The sequence below is a fragment of the Suncus etruscus genome, chromosome 15, assembly GCF_024139225.1.
Source record: "Suncus etruscus isolate mSunEtr1 chromosome 15, mSunEtr1.pri.cur, whole genome shotgun sequence".
NCBI lineage: Eukaryota > Metazoa > Chordata > Mammalia > Eulipotyphla > Soricidae > Suncus > Suncus etruscus.
Genome location: NC_064862.1, coordinates 54,461,889 through 54,484,599, shown reverse-complemented (window position 1 = coordinate 54,484,599; position 22,711 = coordinate 54,461,889). Strand labels below are relative to the sequence as shown.

The 22,711-nt window shown below is 46.8% G+C and overlaps 1 protein-coding gene across 4 annotated transcripts; it reads left to right on the top strand.

Moving 5' to 3' along the window:
* Nucleotides 1-1,823: 1,823 nt before the first annotated feature.
* CEP20 (centrosomal protein 20) lies at nt 1,824-16,906 on the top strand. 4 transcript variants are annotated; one of them, XR_007503208.1, is made up of 5 exons: nt 1,824-1,892; nt 6,459-6,656; nt 9,745-9,829; nt 11,640-11,753; nt 16,371-16,906. XR_007503208.1 is itself a non-coding variant. In XM_049789236.1 (5 exons), exons 1-5 carry the CDS (start codon nt 1,865-1,867, stop codon nt 16,427-16,429), a joined length of 507 nt encoding a protein of 168 aa, XP_049645193.1. In that variant the 5' UTR covers nt 1,824-1,864; the 3' UTR covers nt 16,430-16,906. The 4 variants fall into 4 exon arrangements, 2 of the variants coding, with proteins under 2 accessions (XP_049645193.1, XP_049645194.1); XM_049789236.1 differs by having other exon boundaries at nt 11,617-11,753; XR_007503210.1 differs by lacking the exon at nt 16,371-16,906 and having other exon boundaries at nt 9,696-9,829; nt 11,617-11,670.
* The last annotated feature ends 5,805 nt before the right edge of the window (nt 16,907-22,711 follow it).

Sequence of the window (22,711 nt, the reverse complement as noted above, 5' to 3'; positions counted from 1 at the left end):
TTTGTTTGGTTTATTTTTTTGGGTCACATCCGGCAGTGCTCAGGGGTTACTCCTGGCTCTATGCTCAGAAAGTGCTCCTGGCAGGCTTGGGGGGACCATATGGGATGCCGGGATTCAAACCACCATCCTTCTGCATGCAAACACCTTACTGCTGTGTGCTATCTCTCCGGCCCCAAACTTTTTTTTGTTTGTTTTTGGGTCACACCGGCAGTGCTCAGGGGTTACTCCTGGTTCTACGCTCAGAAATCGCTCCTGGCACGCTCTGGGGACCATATGGGATGTCGGGATTCAAACCACTGACCTTCTGGATGAAAGGCAAACGCCTTACCTTCATGCTATCTCTCCGGCCCCCTAGAATGGTTTTCTGACTTTTTCCTTTTGGACTGGTATATACTTATGGGGAAGATAAAAGGAAGAGTGAGGTAGGCAGGGAGCGGGGAGAGAGGGACTGAGGGAGGGTGGGAGGGAGGGAGGGAAGGAGGGAGAGAGAGAGGGAGAGGGAGGGAGGGAGAGGGAGAGGAGGAAGGGAGGGGGAGAGAGAGAGGAGAGAGAGAGCAACAGGGGAGAGATCAGGGCGGAAGACAAAAAGGAAACTAGGGACATGGTAGCAGGAAATGTGCACTGATAAAGGACTTAGAATATCATATGACTGAAATAATAACTCTGTAACTATGGGGAAAAAAACTAGCTGTGTTTATGAACACCCCTGTAAATCAAGGTGTTTAAATAAAGTAATTAAAAACTTGAAAAAAATATATAAAGAATTACATCGGGAGGGCGGGAGTAAGGTTACAGTGGGTAGGGTACTAGCCTTGCATGTAATTGGCCTGTGTTCGATCCATAGTGCTGAATATAGTCCCTTGAGCACAGCCAGGAGTGATTTCTGAACACAGTCTCCAGGAGTCAGCATTGTACTGTGAGGCCCCAAACATTCCACACACCCCGGAACACACACAAATGAATTCCATCAGGAACCAGAGCATACATATATACCGCCATGTTTCAAATGAACAAAAAGCTTTTCTACTTATTCTATTCCATTTCGTTTAAAATTATGCTCCTTGGAGTCCCCTAAAAAAAAAAAAAAAATCTCAAAAACTACTTTTGCTCCAGAATCTATAGTTGTCTCTCTTGGCAGCATACTGGGAAGCATAGAACCTCATAGAAGCAGAGTTTGGGACACATTAACTCCCACGATCGTCTTGTCTTCATTGCTTATGCATCCATCAGTTTACAAAATTCTCTTGCTTGGTCTCCTGAAAGCTGTTCAACTTACTCCACCTCCTGCTAGTGGTCCTGTGTGCAAGCAGTCCTGGAGACACTGTCCAGGACTTCATTTTTCTCCTCTGATCAAAAGGAAATAACCATCGAAGCTCGAAGCTTTACACAGCATCTGGCTTAAAAGCAGATGCAAAATCTGAAAACCTGTTAGAATCTCCAACATCTGGGCCCCATCCCAATGACTGAATCAGAAACCCTAAGTAAGGGTGGGGGCCCGGGAACCTGTTTTTTAACAAATTTCTAGTGCCCGCCCGCTCAAGTTGGAGCATCACAGGCTCCTATCGTGGCGACTCTCACCAATCAAATAATTAGAGCTGCAGAGATGCGCCAGTGGCTGAGCTTAGTAGGTGAAAGTTAAGCCAACAACACACCCGTCACTTACAGCCAGAGCGAGCGCCGATTGGGTGAAGCCTCTTCGGCTCGGTTCCCCATCCATCCAATCACAGAGCAGAAAAACCAAGAGGGGCGGGACGGTGCTCGAGAACGGTTATTCTATTGGACGAAGGCCTCACGACGCAAGTCGGCCAGGGGGCGGGGCTACGCCTGCGCCCGGGCGAGGCGCGCCCCTGGCGGCCGTTGAAAGATGGCGACCGTGGCCGAGCTGAAGGCTGGTGAGTGCAAGTTGGAATCTGGCCGGTCGAGCGACCTTTTTTTAGCCTGTGAAAAGGAGGGACGAAACGATGCACTTGCACAACTCTAGGGTCAGCTTTCCCGGGAGCAGGCTTGCGGCGGCGTGTTGCAAGGAACACATCCAGGGAAGTGATGCCCGGAGACGCTTTGCAAGCCTTGCTCAGAGCAGTGTGCTCTTGCTGGCGAGTGCCCCGTGTGGCTTCTGGACCCTGTTTCTGAACTTTCGGGGCGCTGAGAGCCGTGCCCTTTGCTCGATTATCTCCCTCCATCCTCCACCCACCCTCTGCCTGAGTGCCCTATGTTTCCTCTGCTAACAGTGCAGTAGGAAGGTGCCTGTCTGTCTCTCTTGGGGTCTCAGCCTTTATGGGCCTCGTTCATTTGCTCGGACCAGCCCGGTGGGCATCACGGTGGAGGCTCTGGGGCCAGGATCTTCCCAGCACCGGGCCATCCATCTAACGGATTTGCTCTTTGGGGCAGTGTTGTGCATCGGGTGCAATTGAACAGAAAGCTGGAACTGGACTAGGATCTAAAAATCTGGGAGGGAGGGTGTCTTTCTTTCCTTTTTTGTTCTTTTTCTCTCCTTGTGTTGCTGCGTTTGTTTGCTTGATTTGTTTGGTGGTGTTGAGCACAGGGCTTACTCCTGGCTCTTGTCTTTACTGAGTGGGTCACTCGGGTTTTGGGGTTTGGCTCGGGGGGACCATAAGGGATGCTGGGATTGGACCCTGGTGTCTGACTCTGTGAAACCAAATGCCTTACCACTATATTATCTCTCTGGTGTTATCTTTGTTTCTCTGTCTCTGTCTGTCTCCTTATCTCTTTCCCTTCCTTCTCTCTTTTCACAAAATCTTTTTTGGGTGCCTGGGTCCCTTATCCCTTAATAAGATCTCGATGATTTTTTGGATCCGAATTAGCAGTTAGCAGAGATTTCAGATCAGAATCAGCACTTGGAGATTAGGTGTCTGAGAACATGGTGGGTAGCCATGGTCTTAATACCACATGTTTGAGGCAACAGGATATTATTGCCTGGTCGTGAGTGAAGACTTGCCTTTACCCTAACAACACGTTTTATCCTAACAGGATTCCCTTGAGGGAACAGTATTGCTTTCACACTGGGGCATAGGACAGGCGTCTGCAATCTGAGGTTGTGGTAGGAGCCAGAGCAATGGCGTAGTGGGGAGGACCTTGCAAATGGCTTACTTGGGATGCCGATCCCTGGCATCCCATATGGTCCCCAAGTCCACTAGAGTGATCGCTGAATGCAGAGCCAGGAGTAATCTCTGAGCACTGCCGGGTGCCCCCAAACAGACAAACACAAAAAACAGAGAGGATGTTTTTCGTCTGGTGTTTTAAGATACTGAGTCCCTGGGACTGGAGAGATGGCGTAGTGGTAAGGTGTTTGTTTGCCTTGCATGCAGCCAATCCAGGACAGAGGGTGGTTCGAATCCTGGAATCCCATATGCCCCCTCCTCACCCCGTGTCTACCAGGAGCAATTTCTGAGCACAGAGCAAGGAGTAACCTCTGAGCACCTCTGGGTGTGACCCCCCAGCCCCCCCCAAAATAACAACAACAACAACGAAAAGATACTGAGTCCCAATAGAAGACATTGCACTTTTGGAATCATGGTTTTTCCTTTGATTTTCCCTGTAGTCTTTGTTCTAAATGTGCCGAAAGCTCAGGAGAAATCTAGTGAAACTGTCTTAGGTCTCAATTATCTTATGTTTATAATGCTGTTTTTTTTAAACGTTTTTTTGGAGGGGGTGGTGGAGGATGAAAGGAGTCAATTGAAGCAGTGTCCATGGCTTTACCTTTGACTGTTCAGAAGTCACTTTTGGTGCTCCAGAACACCAGTGGATGCTGGGGGAGGAGGAAGTGGAGATGATTGGTGTGTCCAGTGATGCTGTATGTGGCTAGGTGTGACACAGGCACCTTCACTCCTGCACTATTTCTGTCACCACTCTGGCCCTTTTAAAAATCTTAAAAAAAAAAAAAATCTTTTAGCAACAGTCTGTTGGGTAAGAGCGCTTGCCTTGTACACGGCTGACTTGGGTTCAATCCCCAGCATCCCATATGGTCCCCCTGGAGTTACTAGGAGTGACACCTGAGTGCAGAGCCAGGAGTAAACCCCTGAACATGCCAGGTATGGCCCACTCCCAAAACAAAACAATAAACATACCTTTGAAAGCACTAGCAAGCTGGCCTGAGTGACAGCTGAATGATAGTTTTGCATATGGGAGGCCATAGTCCAGGGGTCTCAAACTCAATTTACCTGCGGGCCGCAGGAGGCAAAGTCGGGGTGATCCTTGAGTGCAAAGTCAGTAGTAAGCCTTGAACATTGGGGGGTGTGACCCAAACAACTAAAACAAAACAAAGCAGGGCCACAAAATGTTGTACGGAGGGTTGTTCGCAGCCCACGGGCCTCGAGTTTGAGACCCCTGCCATAGTCCCATGCCAAGTACCACGTGGTACCCTGAACACAGTCTGGTATAATTCTCAAACCAAAATAGGAAATAAACCATTTCTTGAACATTGACTCACCTCACCTGCTCTGCCTCTGATTGCAAGAACTGTGGCCTGAGTTGGGTATAACAACCTTAAGGTGACCAACAGCTATGGCCAGCCTCCCCCCCACCCCCACCCCCGCCTTTCCCTCCAGTGTTATTCACTCTCACGCCCATCCAGGCTGTGCTCCATACAAATACAGTTGCTGGGACAGGATCCTTGCCAGTAAAAAAATGTTTCTCCACTTAATTTCCAAAGATGGAATTGGAGAGCAGGGTTCGGTTAAGGGCCCAGGAATCTTGCAAGGCTGTCCCTTCCTTGTAAGGGGCCTGTTAAAAAGTCTGATGAATGGATAATTCTACATACATAGCTGCAAAAGAAAAAAAAAAAGTACAGAGGACAGTTTAAGAAAGAATGGGGGGGGGGGAAGAACAGAAGAAAGAAAGGAAAAGAATGGGCAAAAATATGTTTTAAGTCTTTTCAGAATTGTATCCCATGACCCAGGTTATTTTATTGTAGTTTATTCTCAAAGTTTAAGTTTCTGTCCATGCCAAGCTTTCCAGATCCAGTAATTGTCTACTGTTTGGTGCCTTTGGGTGGTTATCAAGAATATGTGGTGCTGGACTTTCAGGCACTGAGGTTTTGTTTTTTCACCTGTTTCTCGACTTGAGGACCTATCAGTGAGGTGTGTCCATTCTCTGGATTTGTGACTTAGCCATTAGGGATGCTTTGATTTAAATTTAATAAAATTTTTTATTTAAAAAAAGAGGAAGGACTCAGACTCCTTTTGGGATGGCACCAGTTTATTTATCTCAGTACTCCTCACCATCCGCACAAATATTTAGACCTCATTATCACAGGTTCAGAGAACCCTGATCATGACCCTTACACATCCAAGCAGTTAGGATCTATTCAGCTTGACACTAGAAGTAAGGTATTGGCTGCCTACCTTTCTCATGTGCTTTAAAATTTCAAATTTCTTGGGGCCAGAGAGGTAGCATGGAGGTAAGTCATTTGCTTTGCATGCATAAAAATGGTGGTTCGAATCCAGGCATCCCATATGGTCCCCTGAGCCTGCCAGGAGCGATTTCTGAGCATAGAGCCAGGAGTAACCCCTGAGCACTGCTGGGTGTGACCCAAAAACCAAAAATAAATAAATAAATAAATAAATAAATAAATAAATAAATAAATAAAATAAAATTTCAAGATCCTCTTGCACCGTGGCGGTCCAACTTTATAAAATGCAAATAGAACCCCACTTGTCAGAGAAACCCTCATTTTTGGGGGGTTGTTGATAGCAAAGGGGTTTTATATATATATCTTTATCTATAGGGTTCAGAGAACTTGTCCAAAGAGATGGTGTGTATGCCTGGAGGCCTTGTTTGGACTCCTGGCAACCTCTATCTCTGCTCCTAGGATCCAAACCCTCTGGCCTGTCATCCACATGCCTAGGCCAAGAAGTTCTGGGAGTGGCCCCGAACTCTCCCTGGCACTACTGGGGAAGCCCCACTGAGCAAATGTATAGATTTAAAAGAAAGTAGGAAAAACAGAAAGAAAATACAGCCTGTGCCTTCCTTTGAGGGGGCGGGTGTTTGGGTTTGTTATCATTGCTAATCTGTCTTCTTTCTAGACCAGAGGTTTTCAGTGACAAACAGAACAGGTTTGCTATGATAAGCACTTGCAGATGTATGATGGGAGTCAAGTCCAAGTCCCAGAAAACTATACCACGTGGTCCTTTTTTTCCTTCACTGAAGGATCTGTGTCAGGCTCTGACTTGTGTTGGAAGGAGCAACTGGAATTGGATGAAATCAGTTGAAGTTCTGAATCATTGTGATTTGGACCTCTTTCCTCCCCTCCCCTTCCTTTCCTTTTCTTTTTCCCTTTCCCTTCCCTTACCCTATTTGGTTATTCACGTGACTTATGGCAGTCAGATAGACTGTCCAGTTTATCCAGTTGTGTGTGCTGCCCTTGTTACAGTTTTCTTCAGTGTGTCTACAAGTGGCAGTTTCTTCCAAAGCTGAAGCCTTGCTGTCTTACATTTTAACAGTTTTAAGGGACACCTTGGAGAAAAGGGGTGCCCTGGGACATTTAAAAGCCCAGATTCGTGCTGAAGTATTCGGTGTCCTCGATGATGACCAGGAGCCCCGACCAACACTGTCACATGAGAACCTGCTCATTAACGAGTTGATCCGTGAGTACTTGGAGTTCAACAAATACAAGTACACCGCTTCTGTGCTCCTGGCAGGTAAGGGGGCCCCTGGATCATCCTCCTCCAAACTCTGCTGTTTTCCTTCCCCACCCCATCGCATAGCAAGGAGCAAAGAAATAACTAAAGAAGCACTTAAACGAGATGTCCATTTTCACGATCACCCATAACAGAATGGGAGGAGAGGAGCGAACAGCTCCACCATGTAGATGTGAACTAAAGAAACATCAAGGACCCTGGCTGCCCATATGTATATTACATGTATATATAAAAATCGTTATTTCTCCCACCGAGAGGAAGCAGATATCTGTCTTTCAGCCTATTTGCTACTGTCAGCGGGTGCTTTTTACATTTGTTTTATTAGTGTCTTCTTTAAAATTCCAGAGAGGCTAGAGCAATAGCACAGTGAGGAGAGCATATGACTTCACGCAACCAAGTCTGGTTCAATCCCTAACATTTCATACGGTTCCCCAACCACCAACAGGAGTGATTCTTAAGTACAGAGCCAGGAGTATGTTCCTGAGTACCGCCAGGTGTAGCCCAAAAGAAAGGAGGGAAAAATACATACAGAGATGTGTCTTTGTATATACTTTATTTAAGTATAAAAATATTGGAAGCCGGGGCCAGAGCAGTGGCGCAGTGGTAGGGCATTTGCCTTGCACGCAAGGCTGACCTCGGACGGACCATGGTTCAATCCCCTGGAGTCCCATATGGTCCTCCAAGCCAGGAGCAATTTCTGAGTGCATAGACAGGAGAAACCCCTGAGGTCACTGGGTGTGGCCCCCAAATCAATATATAGATAGATAGATAGATAGATAGATAGATAGATAGATATAGATATATAGGAAGCCAAGTCTTAAAGCTGCAATTTGTTTAGATCCTCAGCTACCTAGGAAAGCTTTAGCACAGTGATTGGAAAGGAGGAAGAAGAGGAGGTCAACTCCACACTTGCTCTAATGATGGATGAGAGAGAAGTTGGATGTGGCAGAGTCACTAAAGAAATTTCCCAAAAAAAAAAAAAAAAAAAGAAATTTCCCATGTCTGCTAAATTTCATTTATGAAAGGAAGGAAACAAAGACAAAGACTGGACTGATACATATCAGTTCTAGGAGTCAGTCTCTGTGCTGGGGACAGTGTGAGATTGGGAAGTCGGGGAAGTCCTAGAAAGTTCCTGTATCTGTATCACATGACTCCCCATAGACCAGGTGGTTAGTATTAGAAGATGCTTTCACAGAAGATGTGTCTCTGTAAATAAAAGGCAGCATGAAGTCTAGGGAAGTTGAGCTCTTGGTGGTGGTGGGACTTTCCAGTACCCATCTGACCTGAACCTGGAAGCATTTCTCTCTGGTTTTTGGTGTGCTGGGGTGGTGCCCAGCACCTCCTGCCAGACAGGTATTGTTCTTTCCCTTCGTTTAGGGGGCCCAGCCCCCAGGATTTCGGCTGAGTGCTTAGGCCTAGGGCTTCCAGGCGCAGGCCCAATCAGGCTGGGGACCACGAGGGCTACATCCAGGGATTCTTGGGATTCATTTCAAGGTCAGGGGCTTGTCTTAGAAAGTGAGACTGTGCCGAATGGAGCAGCCGAATGGCTGCTTTAGTTTGAGGGTTACCCTCAGTCTGACCTGGACTGCATACTCAGCTTAGAGCATGTGGGGTTGTTCTTTGCAGTGCCAGGGCAGAGATGCCCACATTGGTTTGCGCACCAGTCTCTTCTGGAGACCCAGTGTTGCCCCAGCCGGCCCAGAAATCTTGTTTTTTTTTTTTTTTGAAGCAAGCAAATTTCACCCCAGTTGTACCCAAGCCTCTCAGAGAAATGTGGTACAGGGGGACCTGCGCCCTGCTGATGATCAAACCAGAGGCTTTCACTTAGCCAGGCCTGGCCTCGGAAATTGAAATTGCTCTTGACCTGAAGCGTTTGTGACTCTGGTGCCAATTGTCCTTACGGCCTTTTACCAATTGAATGCATGTTTGGGTCATTCCTCATTCTGTTATGAGGGAAGCTGCCAGAAGATTCATCCATCTGCAGACTCCTGCAGCAAGAAGCTCATATCTGATTTTTTTTTTTTGGTTTTTGGGTCACACCCAGCCACGCTCAGGGGCTACTCCTGGCTCTACACTCAGAAATCGCCCCTGGCAGACTCGGGGAATCATATGGGATGCCGGGATTCGAACCACCGACCTTCTGCATGAAAGGCAAACGCCTTACCTCCATGCTATCTCTCCAGCCCCTTCTGATTTCTCTGGGGCCGAGAGTTGGAGGCTGGGCTGCTACAGCCAGTATAAGCCCTTCCTTTGGGACACAGCTTCATTCCTTTGCCAAGGGCACCCCAATTTGTTCTCTCCTACCAGCCAGGTGCCCCACACCCTTGCCAACTTCTCCAGAGTCAGGTTTTTGGGGGATCGGAACAGTGGCACAAGTGGTACGGTGTCTGCCTTGCACGTGCTAGCCTAGGACGGACCTCGGTTTGATCCCCCAGCGTCCCATATGGTCCCCCAAGCCAGGAGCAATTTCTGAGTGCATAGCCAGGAGTAGCCCCTGATCGTCACCAGGTATGGCCCAAAAACCGAAAAAAAAAAAAAAAAAAAAAAGAAAGGAGTCAGGGTTTTTTTAAAGTCATTGCCGTCAAATGGACAGAATCAGTACTTAGTTTTTTAATTCACAAGCTGCTGCTGCTTAGAAAATAGGTTTTGGAGGCCTTGCAGTGTCGTTTGTCTGTAGAAATTGTACTTTCTTAACCTTGGATTGAGGCATTTAAAAAAATAAATTTCTTGGGACTAAAGTGATAGCATAGCAGGGGAGTTGGATTTCTGGCATCCCATATGGTCCTCCAGGCACTGCCAGGTGTGATTCCTGAATGTAGAGCCAGGAGTAAGCCCTGAGTGCTGCTGAGTGTGGCCCAAAATCCCTCAAAATAAAAGAAATAATTTGTGGCAGATGATTAAGTTTCTCGAAAGTACATTTGGCAGGCTAGGTATTTTGTGATTTACTTGACTTTCAGATGGTTTGATCTGCACACGGGCTGCTTTTCTTCCAAAATCCTAATAAAGCCATGCACCTCGTTAAATGTGTTTCTTCTCCAGATCTGCTTTTCAACTAACATGCACCATTTTCATGATCCTCCACCTTCAGAATCTGGTCAGCCGCCCGTTCCACTGGACAGACAATTTCTCATCCGGGAACTCAATGCATTTGAAGAATCAAAGGATAATACAATGTAAGGAATTTAAAAAAAAAAGTTTCAGGCATTGCTGTTACTGTGGGGCTCACTCTCTGTCAGAGACAGTCTGGTGTCCTGCATCGGGGACTCATACAGGACTGTGCATCTTCAGTGTGGCCTGGGCCCTAAGTGTGCAATAGGGAATAAGTTGAATGAAGTTTTGCTCTGGGAGCTCGGAGGCCCCTGCTTTGAGGGCTGGGAGATCCGCCCAGTAAAACCTCATTTCTTGGCTTCTCGACCCATCCAGTGTTTGCTCTGGGATTGTTTTCTTTCTCACATTACTTTTGATATATTGCTATTCTCTCTTCCTCTCTCTCCCCCCTCCCACTCTCTCTCCTCCTCTCTCCCCCTTCACTCTCCCCTCTCTTCCTTTATCTCCACCTCTCTTCCTTTCTCCCCCTCTCTGTACCTCTCTCCTTTTTCTCCCTCTCTCCTCTCTCTGCCTATCTCCCTCTCCCTTTCTCTCTCTCTCCTCTTTCTGTCTCTGTCTCTATGTCTCTGTCTCTCTGTCTCTCTCTCCCTCCCTCCCCCCTCCCCCCTCAGGGTTTACTCCTGACTCTGCTTTTGGGAATCCCTCATAGTGTGCCTCAGAGAGCCCTGTGGGCTACTGGGCTCAAACCTGGGCTCAAACCAGGTCGCTGCATGCCAGCAGGCTGCTCACCCTGTCTGGCCCCACAGTGCTGCTTTCTCTTTAAAAAAATAAAAAGATCAGATGTGGAGAGCTGTTAGTGGTCCGGGATGCAGGAGCCTGGGTCCAATCCCAGCACCATAGGCTCTGTGCATTGCTGAGTGTGCTCCCTACCCAACCCCTGAAAAAATAAACAGTAATGTGCTTGAGTGTGGATCTCGCTGCTCCAGAAACAAAATCCTCAGCCTCCTTCCTAGTCTCAAACCTTGTGGAGACCAGTCTCTGCTTTTATTTTGTTAAGTCTCCCCTTCCCTTTTGGCGAGCATCCCGAAGCATGTGTCCAGACGATTGGGGTCCATGCTTGGCAGCTCTATGAACCCCACTATGAGGGTCCTCAGAGAGAGGTGAGCCATTCACAGTACCAACTCGCTCCCGCTTGGCAGTTGATTAGGGAGTCAAGCCAAGCAACAGACTTTGTCCCATGAACAGGATCCCTTAGACTCATAATCTAACACAGATCACCAAGGTGGGGAGCAGGATGAGGGGTGGTAGGTGGCAATGGAGAGAGGGGAGCACTTGCCACTTTGGTCTGGGCGTGGGGGTCACACAAGCGTGTTCTATTTCAAAAGAAAAATGGATTGGTAGGTTGGGGCAGGAGGCTGGCATGAACCATAGATGCTCCTGAACCACTTTTGTTTGTTTTTGGGCCACACTAGGTGGTGCTCAGTGCTTACTCCTGACAGGCTCAGGGAAACCCTAGAGATGCCACTGTGAATCCAAACCTGGGTCTGCCGTGTACAAGGCAAACATCCTCCCTGCTGCACTCTCACTCCAGCTCTGGCCACTTCTTTATGTCCAGTGAGATCTGCCCTCTGTAGCTGCCTTTTTTTTTTTTTTTTTTGGTTTTTGGGCCACACTCAGCGATGCTCAGGGGTTACTCCTGGCTGTCTGCTCAGAAATAGCTCCTGGCAGGCACGGGGGACCATATGGGACACCGGGATTCGAACCAACCACCTTTGGTCCTGGATCGGCTGCTTGCAAGGCAAACGCCGCTGTGCTATCTCTCTGGGCCCTGTAGCTGCCTTTTAAAGAGCAGGTATGTACGGCCTTTCCAGTTTACGTGCATTTAATTGTTTTGCTTTTCTTCCTGTCACAGACCTATTTTATATGGGATTTTAGGTCATCTCTCAAAGAGAACTCCTGATGACTTCCCAAGCGCCTTTGCCATAGGATCTTCTCATCAGCCCAGCAGCCTTGGCCTCAACCGACAAGCCAGTGGGAGAAAGAAGAGGGGTATGAATTTTCTTTCATTCATCCTTGGCTGAAAGCAAGAATATTTTCTTTCTTGTTTGTTTCTTCTTTGTTTTCTTTCTTGTTTGTTTCTGTTTTTGGGTCACACCCGGCAGCGCTCAGGGGCTACTCCTAGCTCTACGCTCAGAAATCGCCCCTGGCAGGCTCGGGGACCATATGGGATGTCGGGATTCGAACCACCGTCCTTCTGCATGCAAGGCCTTACCTCTGTACTATATATATCTCTAGCTTCAAATGTTCTCTTTCTATGTATTTCTCTCTTTAATGTTTCCACGGCATCTGAGGCATTTTAAAAATTCACTTAAATCTACTATGGGTTTTCTATGTTACTTGTAGTTAAAAAAAATCAAAGTTTGTTATTTTTTTTTTTTTTTTTTTTTGGTTTTTGGGTCACACCTGGCGGTGCTCAGGGGTTACTCCTGGCTGTCTGCTCAGAAATAGCTCCTGGCATGCACGGGGGACTATATGGGACACCGGGATTTGAACCAACCACCTTTGGTCCTGGATCGGCTGCTTGCAAGGCAAATGCCACTGTGCTATCTCTCCAGGCCCTCAAAGTTTGTTTTGTAAGAAGAATTTTGGGAGATTAGGAAGAGGGCCAGATGATATTCTTTTTTTTTTTGTTTTGTTTTGTTTTGTTTTTGGGTCACACCCGGCATGCTCAGGGGTTACTCCTGGCTCTATGCTCAGAAATGGCAGGCTCGGGGGACCATATGGGACGCCGGGATTGAACCGATGACCTTCTGCATGAAAGGCAAACGCCATGCTATCTCTCCGGCCCCCAGATGATATTCTTAAATATAATTTCTGGGGCCCCGAGAGATAGCACAGCAGCGTTTGCCTTGCAAGCAGCCGATCCAGGACCTAAGATGGTTGGTTTGAATCCCGGTGTCCCATATGGTCCTCCATGCCTGCCAGGAGCTATTTCTGAGCAGACAGCCAGGAGTAACCCCTGAGCACCGCTGGGTGTGGCCCAAAAACCAAAAAAAAAAAAAAAATACATACATATATATATATATATGTATATATGTATATATATATATATATATATATATATAATATCTGTACAGAAAATCCAGTTTCTCATAGATAGGCTTTGGAGCAGCTTAGTGTGGAATAAATGACTTTCTAGCAAGGAGGCCAGAGTAATAGGACAGTAGTGAGGGCACTTGCCTTGCACATGGCCAACTTGGGTTTGATCTCTGACATCCCATTTGGTCCCCTGAGACCCACCAGGGGTGATCCCTGAGCAGAGCCCTCAGACTCAGCCCTGAGGAGGACCAGAATTGAGACAGATGATGATCCAGACCTGTAGTATTTATTCTCTTTATTCACAGGGAACAAGTAAGATCATGGACAGGCTTTATAATTAGAAAACCCAGCCTTAGGTTTTGATGCTAAATTGCATGTTTCTAAGTACCTGTTTACACTTATTCATTTTTGTCCTATTATCAGATTTGCTGTGCAAGGATGATTTTTTTTTTTTTTTTTTTTTTTTTTGGTTTTTGGGTCACACCCGGCAGTGCTCAGGGGTTATTCCTGGCTCCAGGCTCAGAAGTTGCTCCTGGCAGGCACGGGAGGACCATATATGGGACGCCGGGATTCGAACCGATGACCTCCTGCATGAGAGGCAAACGCCTTACCTCCATGCTATCTCTCCGGCCCCTCAAGGATGATTTTTTATTTTGGTATTGAAGTGTACTTAGGGAGGGGTTCACGTTTTCTCATGCTTGCTCAGTGCATTTGGGAGGGGTGTAACCTTTATTTTTGTGTTGGGGCCATACATGGTGGCACTGAAATTAGACCTTCCAGGTCTAATCCACATGAGGATTGCTTCAGCCCTTTGAGCTGCCTCCTAGCCCCAGTATTGGATTTTCTTTTTTTCTTTTTTTTTTTGGCTTTTGGGTCACACCCAGCCGCGCTCAGAGGTTACTCCTGGCTCTACACTCAGAAATCACTCCTGGCAGGCTCGGGGGACCACAGGGGATGCCGGGATTCGAACCACTGACCTTCTGCATGCAAGGCAAACGCCATGCCTCCATGCTATCTCTCTGGCCCTCCAGCATTGGATTTTGGGCCACACCCAGCGGTGCTCAGGGGTTACTCCTGGCTGTCTGCTCAGAAGTAGCTCCTGGCAGGCACGGGGGACCATATGGGACACTGGGATTCGAACCAACCACCTTTGGTCCTGGATCGGCTGCTTGCAAGGCAAACGCCACTGTGCTGTCTCTCCGGGCCCCAGCATTGGATTTTTATGACATTTATGTAGTGTCTTTGAATCTATATTATTCCGGCCCTGCTTTCACCTTGTACCCTGTCCTCACAGACGCTGAATACAAAGGATCAGGACTTACTCGCTCTTCCCACCAGGCCACAGCCGGTAGCCCCAGGAGTTCTAGGCCACTTAGGGAACTTTTGGGGGTTTTAACTGAAGGACTTTCCTGTAGTTTCTTAGCTCATTTTTGAAGTTTGATAGGAAATAAATGATGAACTATGTATTTTGTTCTTGCCATCAGAGGGCGCTGATGAGAGGCAATTCTGGTCCAGTCTGAGAAAGGTTTTTTTTTTTCCGTTGCTGTTCCTCACCTTCCTTTTTTAGTCCAAGTAATTTGGCATCCCTCAGAATGCACATGGAATACCATATTATTCCCTGCAAAGAATGTAAGATATATTTGTCATCCAAGGCTTTACTCCAGGATCTGCCATCATACCATATTTGCTGGCGTATAAGATGACCCCCTAATTTTGCAGTTAAAACATAGGTTTAGGCCTATATTCGCTATATCAGACAGAACGTTCCTGTGCTGCATGTTCTGCATGTGTTCCTGTGCTCATGTACCACAGTGAGCCAATCACAACAAAGGTTCAAAGGTTATACTGTAATAGACTTCCTCTCTGACTCTGGCCAATCTGAGCAGGCTTTTGACAGTGTAGATTCGGTCCAGAACATTGTCTAATTTGCATGCATCAAAAGCCTGTTTGGATTGGCTGAGTTAGATAGGTGGTCCGAGCAGCCTTGCAGTGATTGGTACAGGATCGAGTTGGAAAATTCGTTTTGTGGCAATATTCAGACAATTTTTGTTTAGCGGCATATTGAAACATTTTTCGGGATATACTCGGCATATAAGACAACCCCCAATTTTAGGTTGACTTTGTTTCAAAAGTCATCTTATACGCTGGAAAATACGGTATATATTTTTTGTTTGTTTATTTTGGGGGCTACATGCAACAGTTCTCAGGGGTCACTCCTGGCTCTGCGCCTGGAAATCACTCCTGACAGGTTCAGGAAACCATATGGGATGCTGGGGATCAAACCTGGGTCAGCCTTGGGTAAGGCAAATCTGTTCTGTTCCGCCCCTTTTTTTTCTTGGTTTTTGGGCCACACCTGGTGGTGCTCAGGGGTTACTCCTGGCTATCTGCTCCTGGCAGACACCGGACCATATGGGACGCGGAGATTCGAACCATCTACCTTAGGTCCTGGATCGGCTGCTTTCAAGGCAAACACTGCTGTGCTATCTCTCCGGCCCCTGCCCCTCCCCCCTTTTTAATAGAGGGGTCTCCCTTGTGTTGCTGGAGTGGAGAAGGTATAACAGGGCCTGCTAGTTTGATGCTTGGTCTCTTGGTGCTGCAGCTCAGACCAAACGGTGCTGGGAACCATACTGGGGGATGAAAGGGCACCACAAGGTGCTCGGTATTGAGTTTGAATCATCTTCTTGGCCATCAATACTTCTTATTTGGGGGTTGAAGATAGGAAGGACATTGACCTGGTGGTACTAATGCCTCACTCCCAGCTCTCTGTGTGGGAACTTTGAAGTGATGGTGCTCAAATCCAAGCCTCCAGCATCAAGGCTTGGGAGCATCTGTCTGCGTGGGAGCCCCTCCCAGCCTCCACACGCCTTTTCTGTCTCTAAGACTCAGCATTTCTTTTTTTTTTTTTTTTTTTTTTTTTTTTTTTTTTTTTTTTGGTTTTTGGGCCACACCCTGTGATGCTCAGGGGTTACTCCTGGCTATGCGCTCAGAAGTTGCTCCTGGCTTCTTTGGGGACCATATGGGACGCCGGGGGATCGAACCGTGGTCCGTCCTAGGCTAGCGCAGGCACCTTACCTCCAGCGCCACCGCCCGGCCCCAGACTCAGCATTTCTGATTTCTTCAGTAGTGTGTAAAGATCTGGTTTTGGGGGGGCAGAGAGATAGGAGGTAGGTCATTTGCCCTGCATGCAGAAGGACGGTGGTTCAAATCCCTGCATCCCACATGGTCCCTTGAACCTGCCAGGAGTAACCCTGAGGGCTGCCAGGTGCGACCAGAAAAATAAACCAAACAAAAGAAGTGGGTTTGGGTTTTGGGGTCATACCCAGGTATGTTCAGGGCTTACTCCTGGCTCTGCACTCAGGAATCACTCTTGGTGGGCATGTCATCCTATGGGATGTCAGGTATCGAACCCAGGTCAGCTGCTGTTTGCAAGGCAACCCTCCTGCTATGCTATCACTCCATCCCAGGATGCATTCTTTTGTAATGCCCTAGTGATGAAGAGATGGTGGGAACCTGGTGGTTGCTGCAGTCCTTCTCCCCAGGGACACTAAGCACTGTCTCTCATTTCAGGTGGTCGCCCGCGGACAGAGAAGGAAAATCCCCATGTTTCTCCAGCTGTGAAGAGATGATCTTCCCATCAGAGCAGCCTTCCCTTCACCTTATAGACTCTAAATAACTTATTTCTTTATTCTCCCCATGTTACCCAAACATTCAATGATATTTATACTTTCTAGAGATCAGAGTTTCTGGAAACCACTAAACCCCTCATGTTTTACTGCATTTAAAAATAAAAACAAACTCTGTCGTTGAATTTAACTTGATTTGACACATGAGAAAAATGTCATTTTTAGAAGTACTGTAAACTTCGCAAGAAATAGAAGGCTTTGTGGGGGCTTTTGGGTTTGTTTTATTTTGTTTTTATTCCGGTGCCCTATGTGGTCCTAAAATAAGACTTCAGGTCTGCAGAGTTGTAACTTCTGCTCTTTAACGTGACGCATGAATAAAAACTTCCTTTGGGTGGGAATTTTCATGGGAAAATCTACTCAGGTTTTTAAAAAAATATGGAAAAGGACAATCAAGTCAGAAATAAAGCAAATTTCTCTGAAGTTTGAAGTTTAATAGCATTTTTCAAAGTGCTGTGTATAATTCAGCTTTAGTGTGTGTGTTCCCATACTGAGGGGATATGTGTTGGGTATTTGGGCCATGCCAGGCATTGCTGGGGACTAGGGGGTCATTTGCAGACTGGTGCCCATCTCTGTGAACTAGCTCCTCTCTACTGGCTCTTTCAAGAACTTTGAAACCAAGTAATAATGTGCCTTTCTTTTTTAATTCCTTAAACCATTTTGGCTTCTGCCGGCCAGTTTAATTAAAAGGTGGAAGGGGGAGGGGCATATATGTCTTTTTATTTTGCTGTGAGGAAAACAAAGAATTTCTTTCATTCTGTGAAGAATGTGGGTTCTACATTAAGAGACAGGCTTGGGGGGGAAACCAGAAATAATCTGTGAAGATTGTCCTTGTCCTCGCTCCACAAAGCCTCAGGGGATGCCTGCGGACAGGCCAGGAGAGGGCCAGGCCCTACCTTTTGGGGCTCCAGAGGTGATGTTGATTTTCATTCCTGGCACTGAAAACTAGGAAACTCTCCAAGTTATGAGTTGGGTCCTTGTCCTGGCATCTCTAGGAAGCAGAGCGGAGACAATGGACCAGCTTTGCCTCTGGCAGCCCCCAATGGTTGAGGCTGGGCTCTTAGGAACTCCACTGGAGCCCCACTGCAGCCTGAGTGCCTGGCCACTCAGGTAAGGGAAAAAGGGAAACCCACGCCACATGTGGCCAACCTGGGCCTATCTTCATGGCCTTGATTGGGGGCTCCCTTTGGAAACGATTGGAACGATTGATTATACATTTAGTACTAGTCATATTCAGTCCTCATTGTTTAATTCAGGAGGGGAAATGACATTTACTTAGAGGGGTCACAACTGAAGGTGCTCGGGAGCTGTTCCTAGCTCTGTGCCCAGGGCTGACTCCTGGCAGTGCTTGGGGATCATATGCAGCGCCGGGATTAATCTGGGGTAGACCATGTGCCAGGAAAATCCCTCCTTTTTGGGGAGGGTTTTTGGGTCACACCTGGTGACGCTCAGGGGCTACTACTGCCTATGTGCTCAGAAATTGCTCCTGGCTTGGGGGTCCATATGGGATGCCGGGGGATCAAATTGTGGTCTGTCCTAGGCTAGTGCGGACAAGGCAGAGACACCTTACCACTTGTGCAACCGCTCTGGCCCCTTCTGGACTATCTTCCTAATCTTTCACTTCTGATTGTGATCTCAATGCAGGAAATTAAAAATAAATAACCCAAACCTGTAAACAATGCTTTAGGAATCAAAAATTTTGAAAGGCCCAGTTAGTGGGCTTAAAATCATGTTTAGAGATAGTAGTATATAGGGTTTTTTTTGTTTTTTTTTTTGGGGGGGGAGCCACACCCAGTAACGCTCAGGGGTTACTCCTGGCTATGCGCTCAAAAGTCGCTCCTGGGGACCATATGGGACACCAGGGGATAGAACCGCGGTCCATCCTAGGCTAGCGCTGGCAAGGCAGACACCTTACCTCTAGTGCCACTGCGCCGGTCCCATATAAGGGTTTTTTTTTTTTTTTTTTTTTTTTTTTTTTTTTTGTTTTTGGGCCACACCCGGTAATGCTCAGGGGTTACTCCTGGCTATGTGCTCAGAAGTTGCTCCTGGCTTGGGGGACTATATGGGACACCGGGGGATCGAACCGCGGTCCGTCCAAGACTAGCACAGGCAAGGCAGGCACCTTACCTTTAGCGCCACCGCCCGGCCCCCCATATAAGGGTTTTTTAAAAGAAAATTTTTAGTTGATTTTTTTTTTTTGGGGGCCACACCCAGTGACATTCAGGGGCTATTCCTGGCTATGTGCTCAAAAATTTGCTCCTGGCTAGGGGGACCATATGGGACATGGGGGATCAAACCAAGTCCCTCATGGATCTGCCACATGCAAGACAAATGCTATGCTATTGTGCTGACCCAATTTTTTAGTTTTTAAAGGAAATGCTTTGGGACCAGAGTGATAATATAGCAGGGAGGGTATTTGCCTTGCATGCAGCCAACTCAGGTCCAATCACTGGCGTTCCACATGATCCCCTTCTAGCTCTGGCAGAAGTAATTCATGAGCACAGAGCCAGGAGTAACCCCTGAGTATTAAACTATGGGACACCCCCTCAAAAAAAAAAAAAAAGAATGTGTAGAATTTGGTTCTAATTGTGAATTCCATTGTATTGTATGTAGGGATATAAATAGCTGAACTGTTCTCAAAGGACTGGGTTTACATCCAAGGACTTTGGCCATGGACACTGTTTACCTCAGGAATTACAGTCACGCATGACTAGATTAAGAAAAAATGCTGGAGTTTATCATTTTGCATATTGATAGAAAAACATCCACTTTAAAACTAAACAACCATTACTTATAATCCGTGGTGCTTTCTTTTTTTATTCTACCGCTTGCTTGTATGTCACGGCAGCTTGGATACTTGCAATACCTTATTTAATAAAGAAAAAAGGAAACAAAACCAATCCATGAAGCCACTGGCTTTGTGCAGTCCTATTTCTGTGAGTTCTGTGGCTGCGATCCCAGTAGCAAGAGAAGAACCCAGGTCATGGTGATGCCTGCCTTACTTCTGGCTCAACAGCCCCTCTGTTGTGAAGGGGAAAAATTCTCCCAGAGTCTATGCCCTGGGATCTGCCTGAGCACCTCAAAGGATGATTCTTTTTTTTTTTTTTTTTTTTTTTTGTTTTTGGGCCACACCCGGTAACGCTCAGGGGTTACTCCTGGCTATGCGCTCAGAAGTCGCTCCTGGCTTGGGGGGACCATATGGGACACCGGGGGATCGAACCGCGGTCCGTCCAAGGCTAGCGCAGGCAAGGCAGGCACCTTACCTCTTGCGCCACCGCCCGGCCCCTCAAAGGATGATTCTTATCTGTCACAGTCTTGGGACAGGACCATCTCAACCTGTAGTTGTCATATTGATTTGGAAAAGAGATTAATATATTTTTTTCTTATCTAAAGAAGAAGGGAACGCACCTATTTTTACATTTCTCATTCTGAGATTTCTCTGCTATTCCACCAAGAAAGGCCATGGGGAAGGAAACATGTTGCGGAGATTTCTGTAAGTGGGATTTCAGACCAGTGTCCATGTATATCTAATGCAGTAGTTTGAAAAGTGCACAGATGGCGACATGAAACAACTGGAGAGAAATGTAAATACGAGAGTTACAGTCCCATGTTCCCATGGTCTAAGGTTTCCCAGGGTGCTTGTGAGATGTTCTCTTTCAAAGTGGCGGGAGACGGTGTACAGAGCTTGGGCTTGTGCCAAAAAAAAAAAAAAAAAGTGACAGGAATGGAAACTCCAAATGGGTTTGAGGGAAAAGTAGGAATTGAAAATTTGGGCCATTTGAATAAAATTTGGAGCAAGAGCTCAAGTGGTGTTTGAAAATGGTAAATTTATCATCTTCGCCTATATGTTTACATGAGACAGATGACTTGATAATTATGTGCACAAACACATTTTTGTATCACATGCCTGTACGATTATGTAAAACTAGATGTGTCTTTTCAACCCAACGCCAAGTGTATATGAAGGATTAAATCACTTGCCGGGAATGTGCCCAGCCCCCTGGGTACTCTGTGAAGAATCATCCTTTGAGGTGCTCAGGGAAAATTTCCCCCACACAACAGAGGGGCTGTCAAGTCAGAAGGCAGGCAGCACCATGGCCTGCGTTCTTCTCTTGCTACAGGGACCATAGCCACAGAAGTCACAGAAATAGGACTGCACAAAGCCAGTGGCTTCGTGGGTTGGTTTTGTTTCCTTTTTTCTTTATTAAATAAGGTATTGCAAGTATCCAAGTTGCTGTGACATACAAACAAGCAGCAGAATAAAGGCATTTGGGAAAATGCTGGCCCAGCCATTGATACTTGGTTTTTCTAACAACCCTTCTACAAAGGACTGTGTGGGACTCGATATCTTTCTGAATGAAAGTGAGGGCAAACTGTCGCTCAATAAAACACAGTGGGGTAAAGCAGTCTAGGTTTAGAGTAAAACTGTCAGGAATAGACCACAAGAGCCACCAAAATAGCACATTTTGGGGTTGAGAGTGACAGTGCTTTGGGACTGATCCCCAAAGGCTGTTTTTGGGAGCCTGAGGTGCTAGGAATGAAGTCCCAAAGCTCCCTTGCGCAAGGCATGCCTTCTGTCCATTTGCACCATCTCCCTAGAACTGGGCAATACAATTTGTTTTTAACCATGGGTGAATTTTTTATTTTCATCAAAAGCCCCTAAGTTGTACTGCTGCCATTTTCTCTAGGTTTGAGCCTTGTGGATTGACACACATTCACCATTAGTCATTGGGGTTTTTTTGGTTTTTTTTTTGGTTACCACATTGCAATGTTCCTGACTCTGCACTCAGGAATCACTCCCTGGCAATACTTAGGGGAGACCTATGGGCTGGTGGGGATTGAACTCAAGTTGGCTATGTTCAAGTCAAGTGTCCTCTCTCACTACCCTAATCAGTCCCCTATACTCTCTCCTAACCCCAACCACTACCCCTTCTTGCCACCATCTTCATGCCTCTCTTCTGTCCCAGGGCCTCACAGCATTGCAGAATTATTCAATATTTGGTTCATTAGTCAAATAACTGTCTTCCGAATGCACCCCCATTTCCTTACCCTTTCACCCACCAAAGGGCATCTTGGTCGCTGCTGACTTGGCAGTTACAACAGAGCCCACTATAAATATCTGTGCTACATTTAAGATGGATGTAAGTTCTGCAGTTATTCTGTGCTGGCCCCAGGGAGACTGGTTCTTTGTTGGATGGTCAGGATAGTTATGTTTAGCTTTCGTAAGAAAACGGGAAACACAGGCCCAGAGGAATAGTGTGGATTTAGGCAGTTGTAGTCTCTGCCTCCCCAGGCCTGGCCAGAGACTTCTAAGCACTCCCCAGCTAGATGTGTGAGTCCCACATAAAAGGGGGCTACCCACTCCAGACACAGTGAAAGATCTGAGAGACTTGGCCAGGAAATGCGAGCTCCAACAAGCATATATGTGAGGCCCCAACTATAGCTTTGTGCTTCTGCTAATGCAGCTGTTTGGAAAAATAAAGTCATGACATTTGCTTATGCACAAATGAATATGGAGAGTATTATACTGAGTGAAATGAGTTAGAGGGAGAGGGATAGAATGATCACATTCATTTGTGGGATATTAAAAAATAAGATAGCTAGTATTACTATCTAGAGACAATAGAGATGAGGACCAGCCCATGGTAGGAAGCTTGCCACAAAAAGTGGAGGAGTATAGTTAGTGCAGAGAAGGGAGCACTATGACAATAAGCACTGGAAATGATCACTCTGGACAGAAACAGTTGAAAGGAGGGAAAGTGATAGGCATGATGCCCTTTCAGTAATAATACTGAAGCCACGATGCCTAAAAGAAAAAAAGGAAGGAATGGAGAGAGGGAGGGAGAGAGACAGAAGAGATAGAAAAAAAAAAGAAAATGCAGGGGCCGGGCGGTGGCACTAGAGGTAAGGTGCCTGCCTTACCTGCGCTAGCCTAGGACGGACCGCGGTTCGATCCCCCGGCATCCCATATGGTCCCCCAAGCCAGGAGTGACTTCTGAGCGCATAGCCAGGAGTAACCCCTGAGCATCACCGGGTGTGGCCCAAAAACCAAAAAAAAAAAAAAAAAAAGAAAAAAGAAAAAGAAAATGCACCAGAGGTAGGGAGGAGGGCACAGGGGAGGGAAGGAGGGAAACTGGGGACATTTGTGGAGGAAAATACACACTGGTGAAGGGCTTTAGACATGGTATGACTGAAACTCAGTCATGAACAACTTCGTGTTTTTATTTA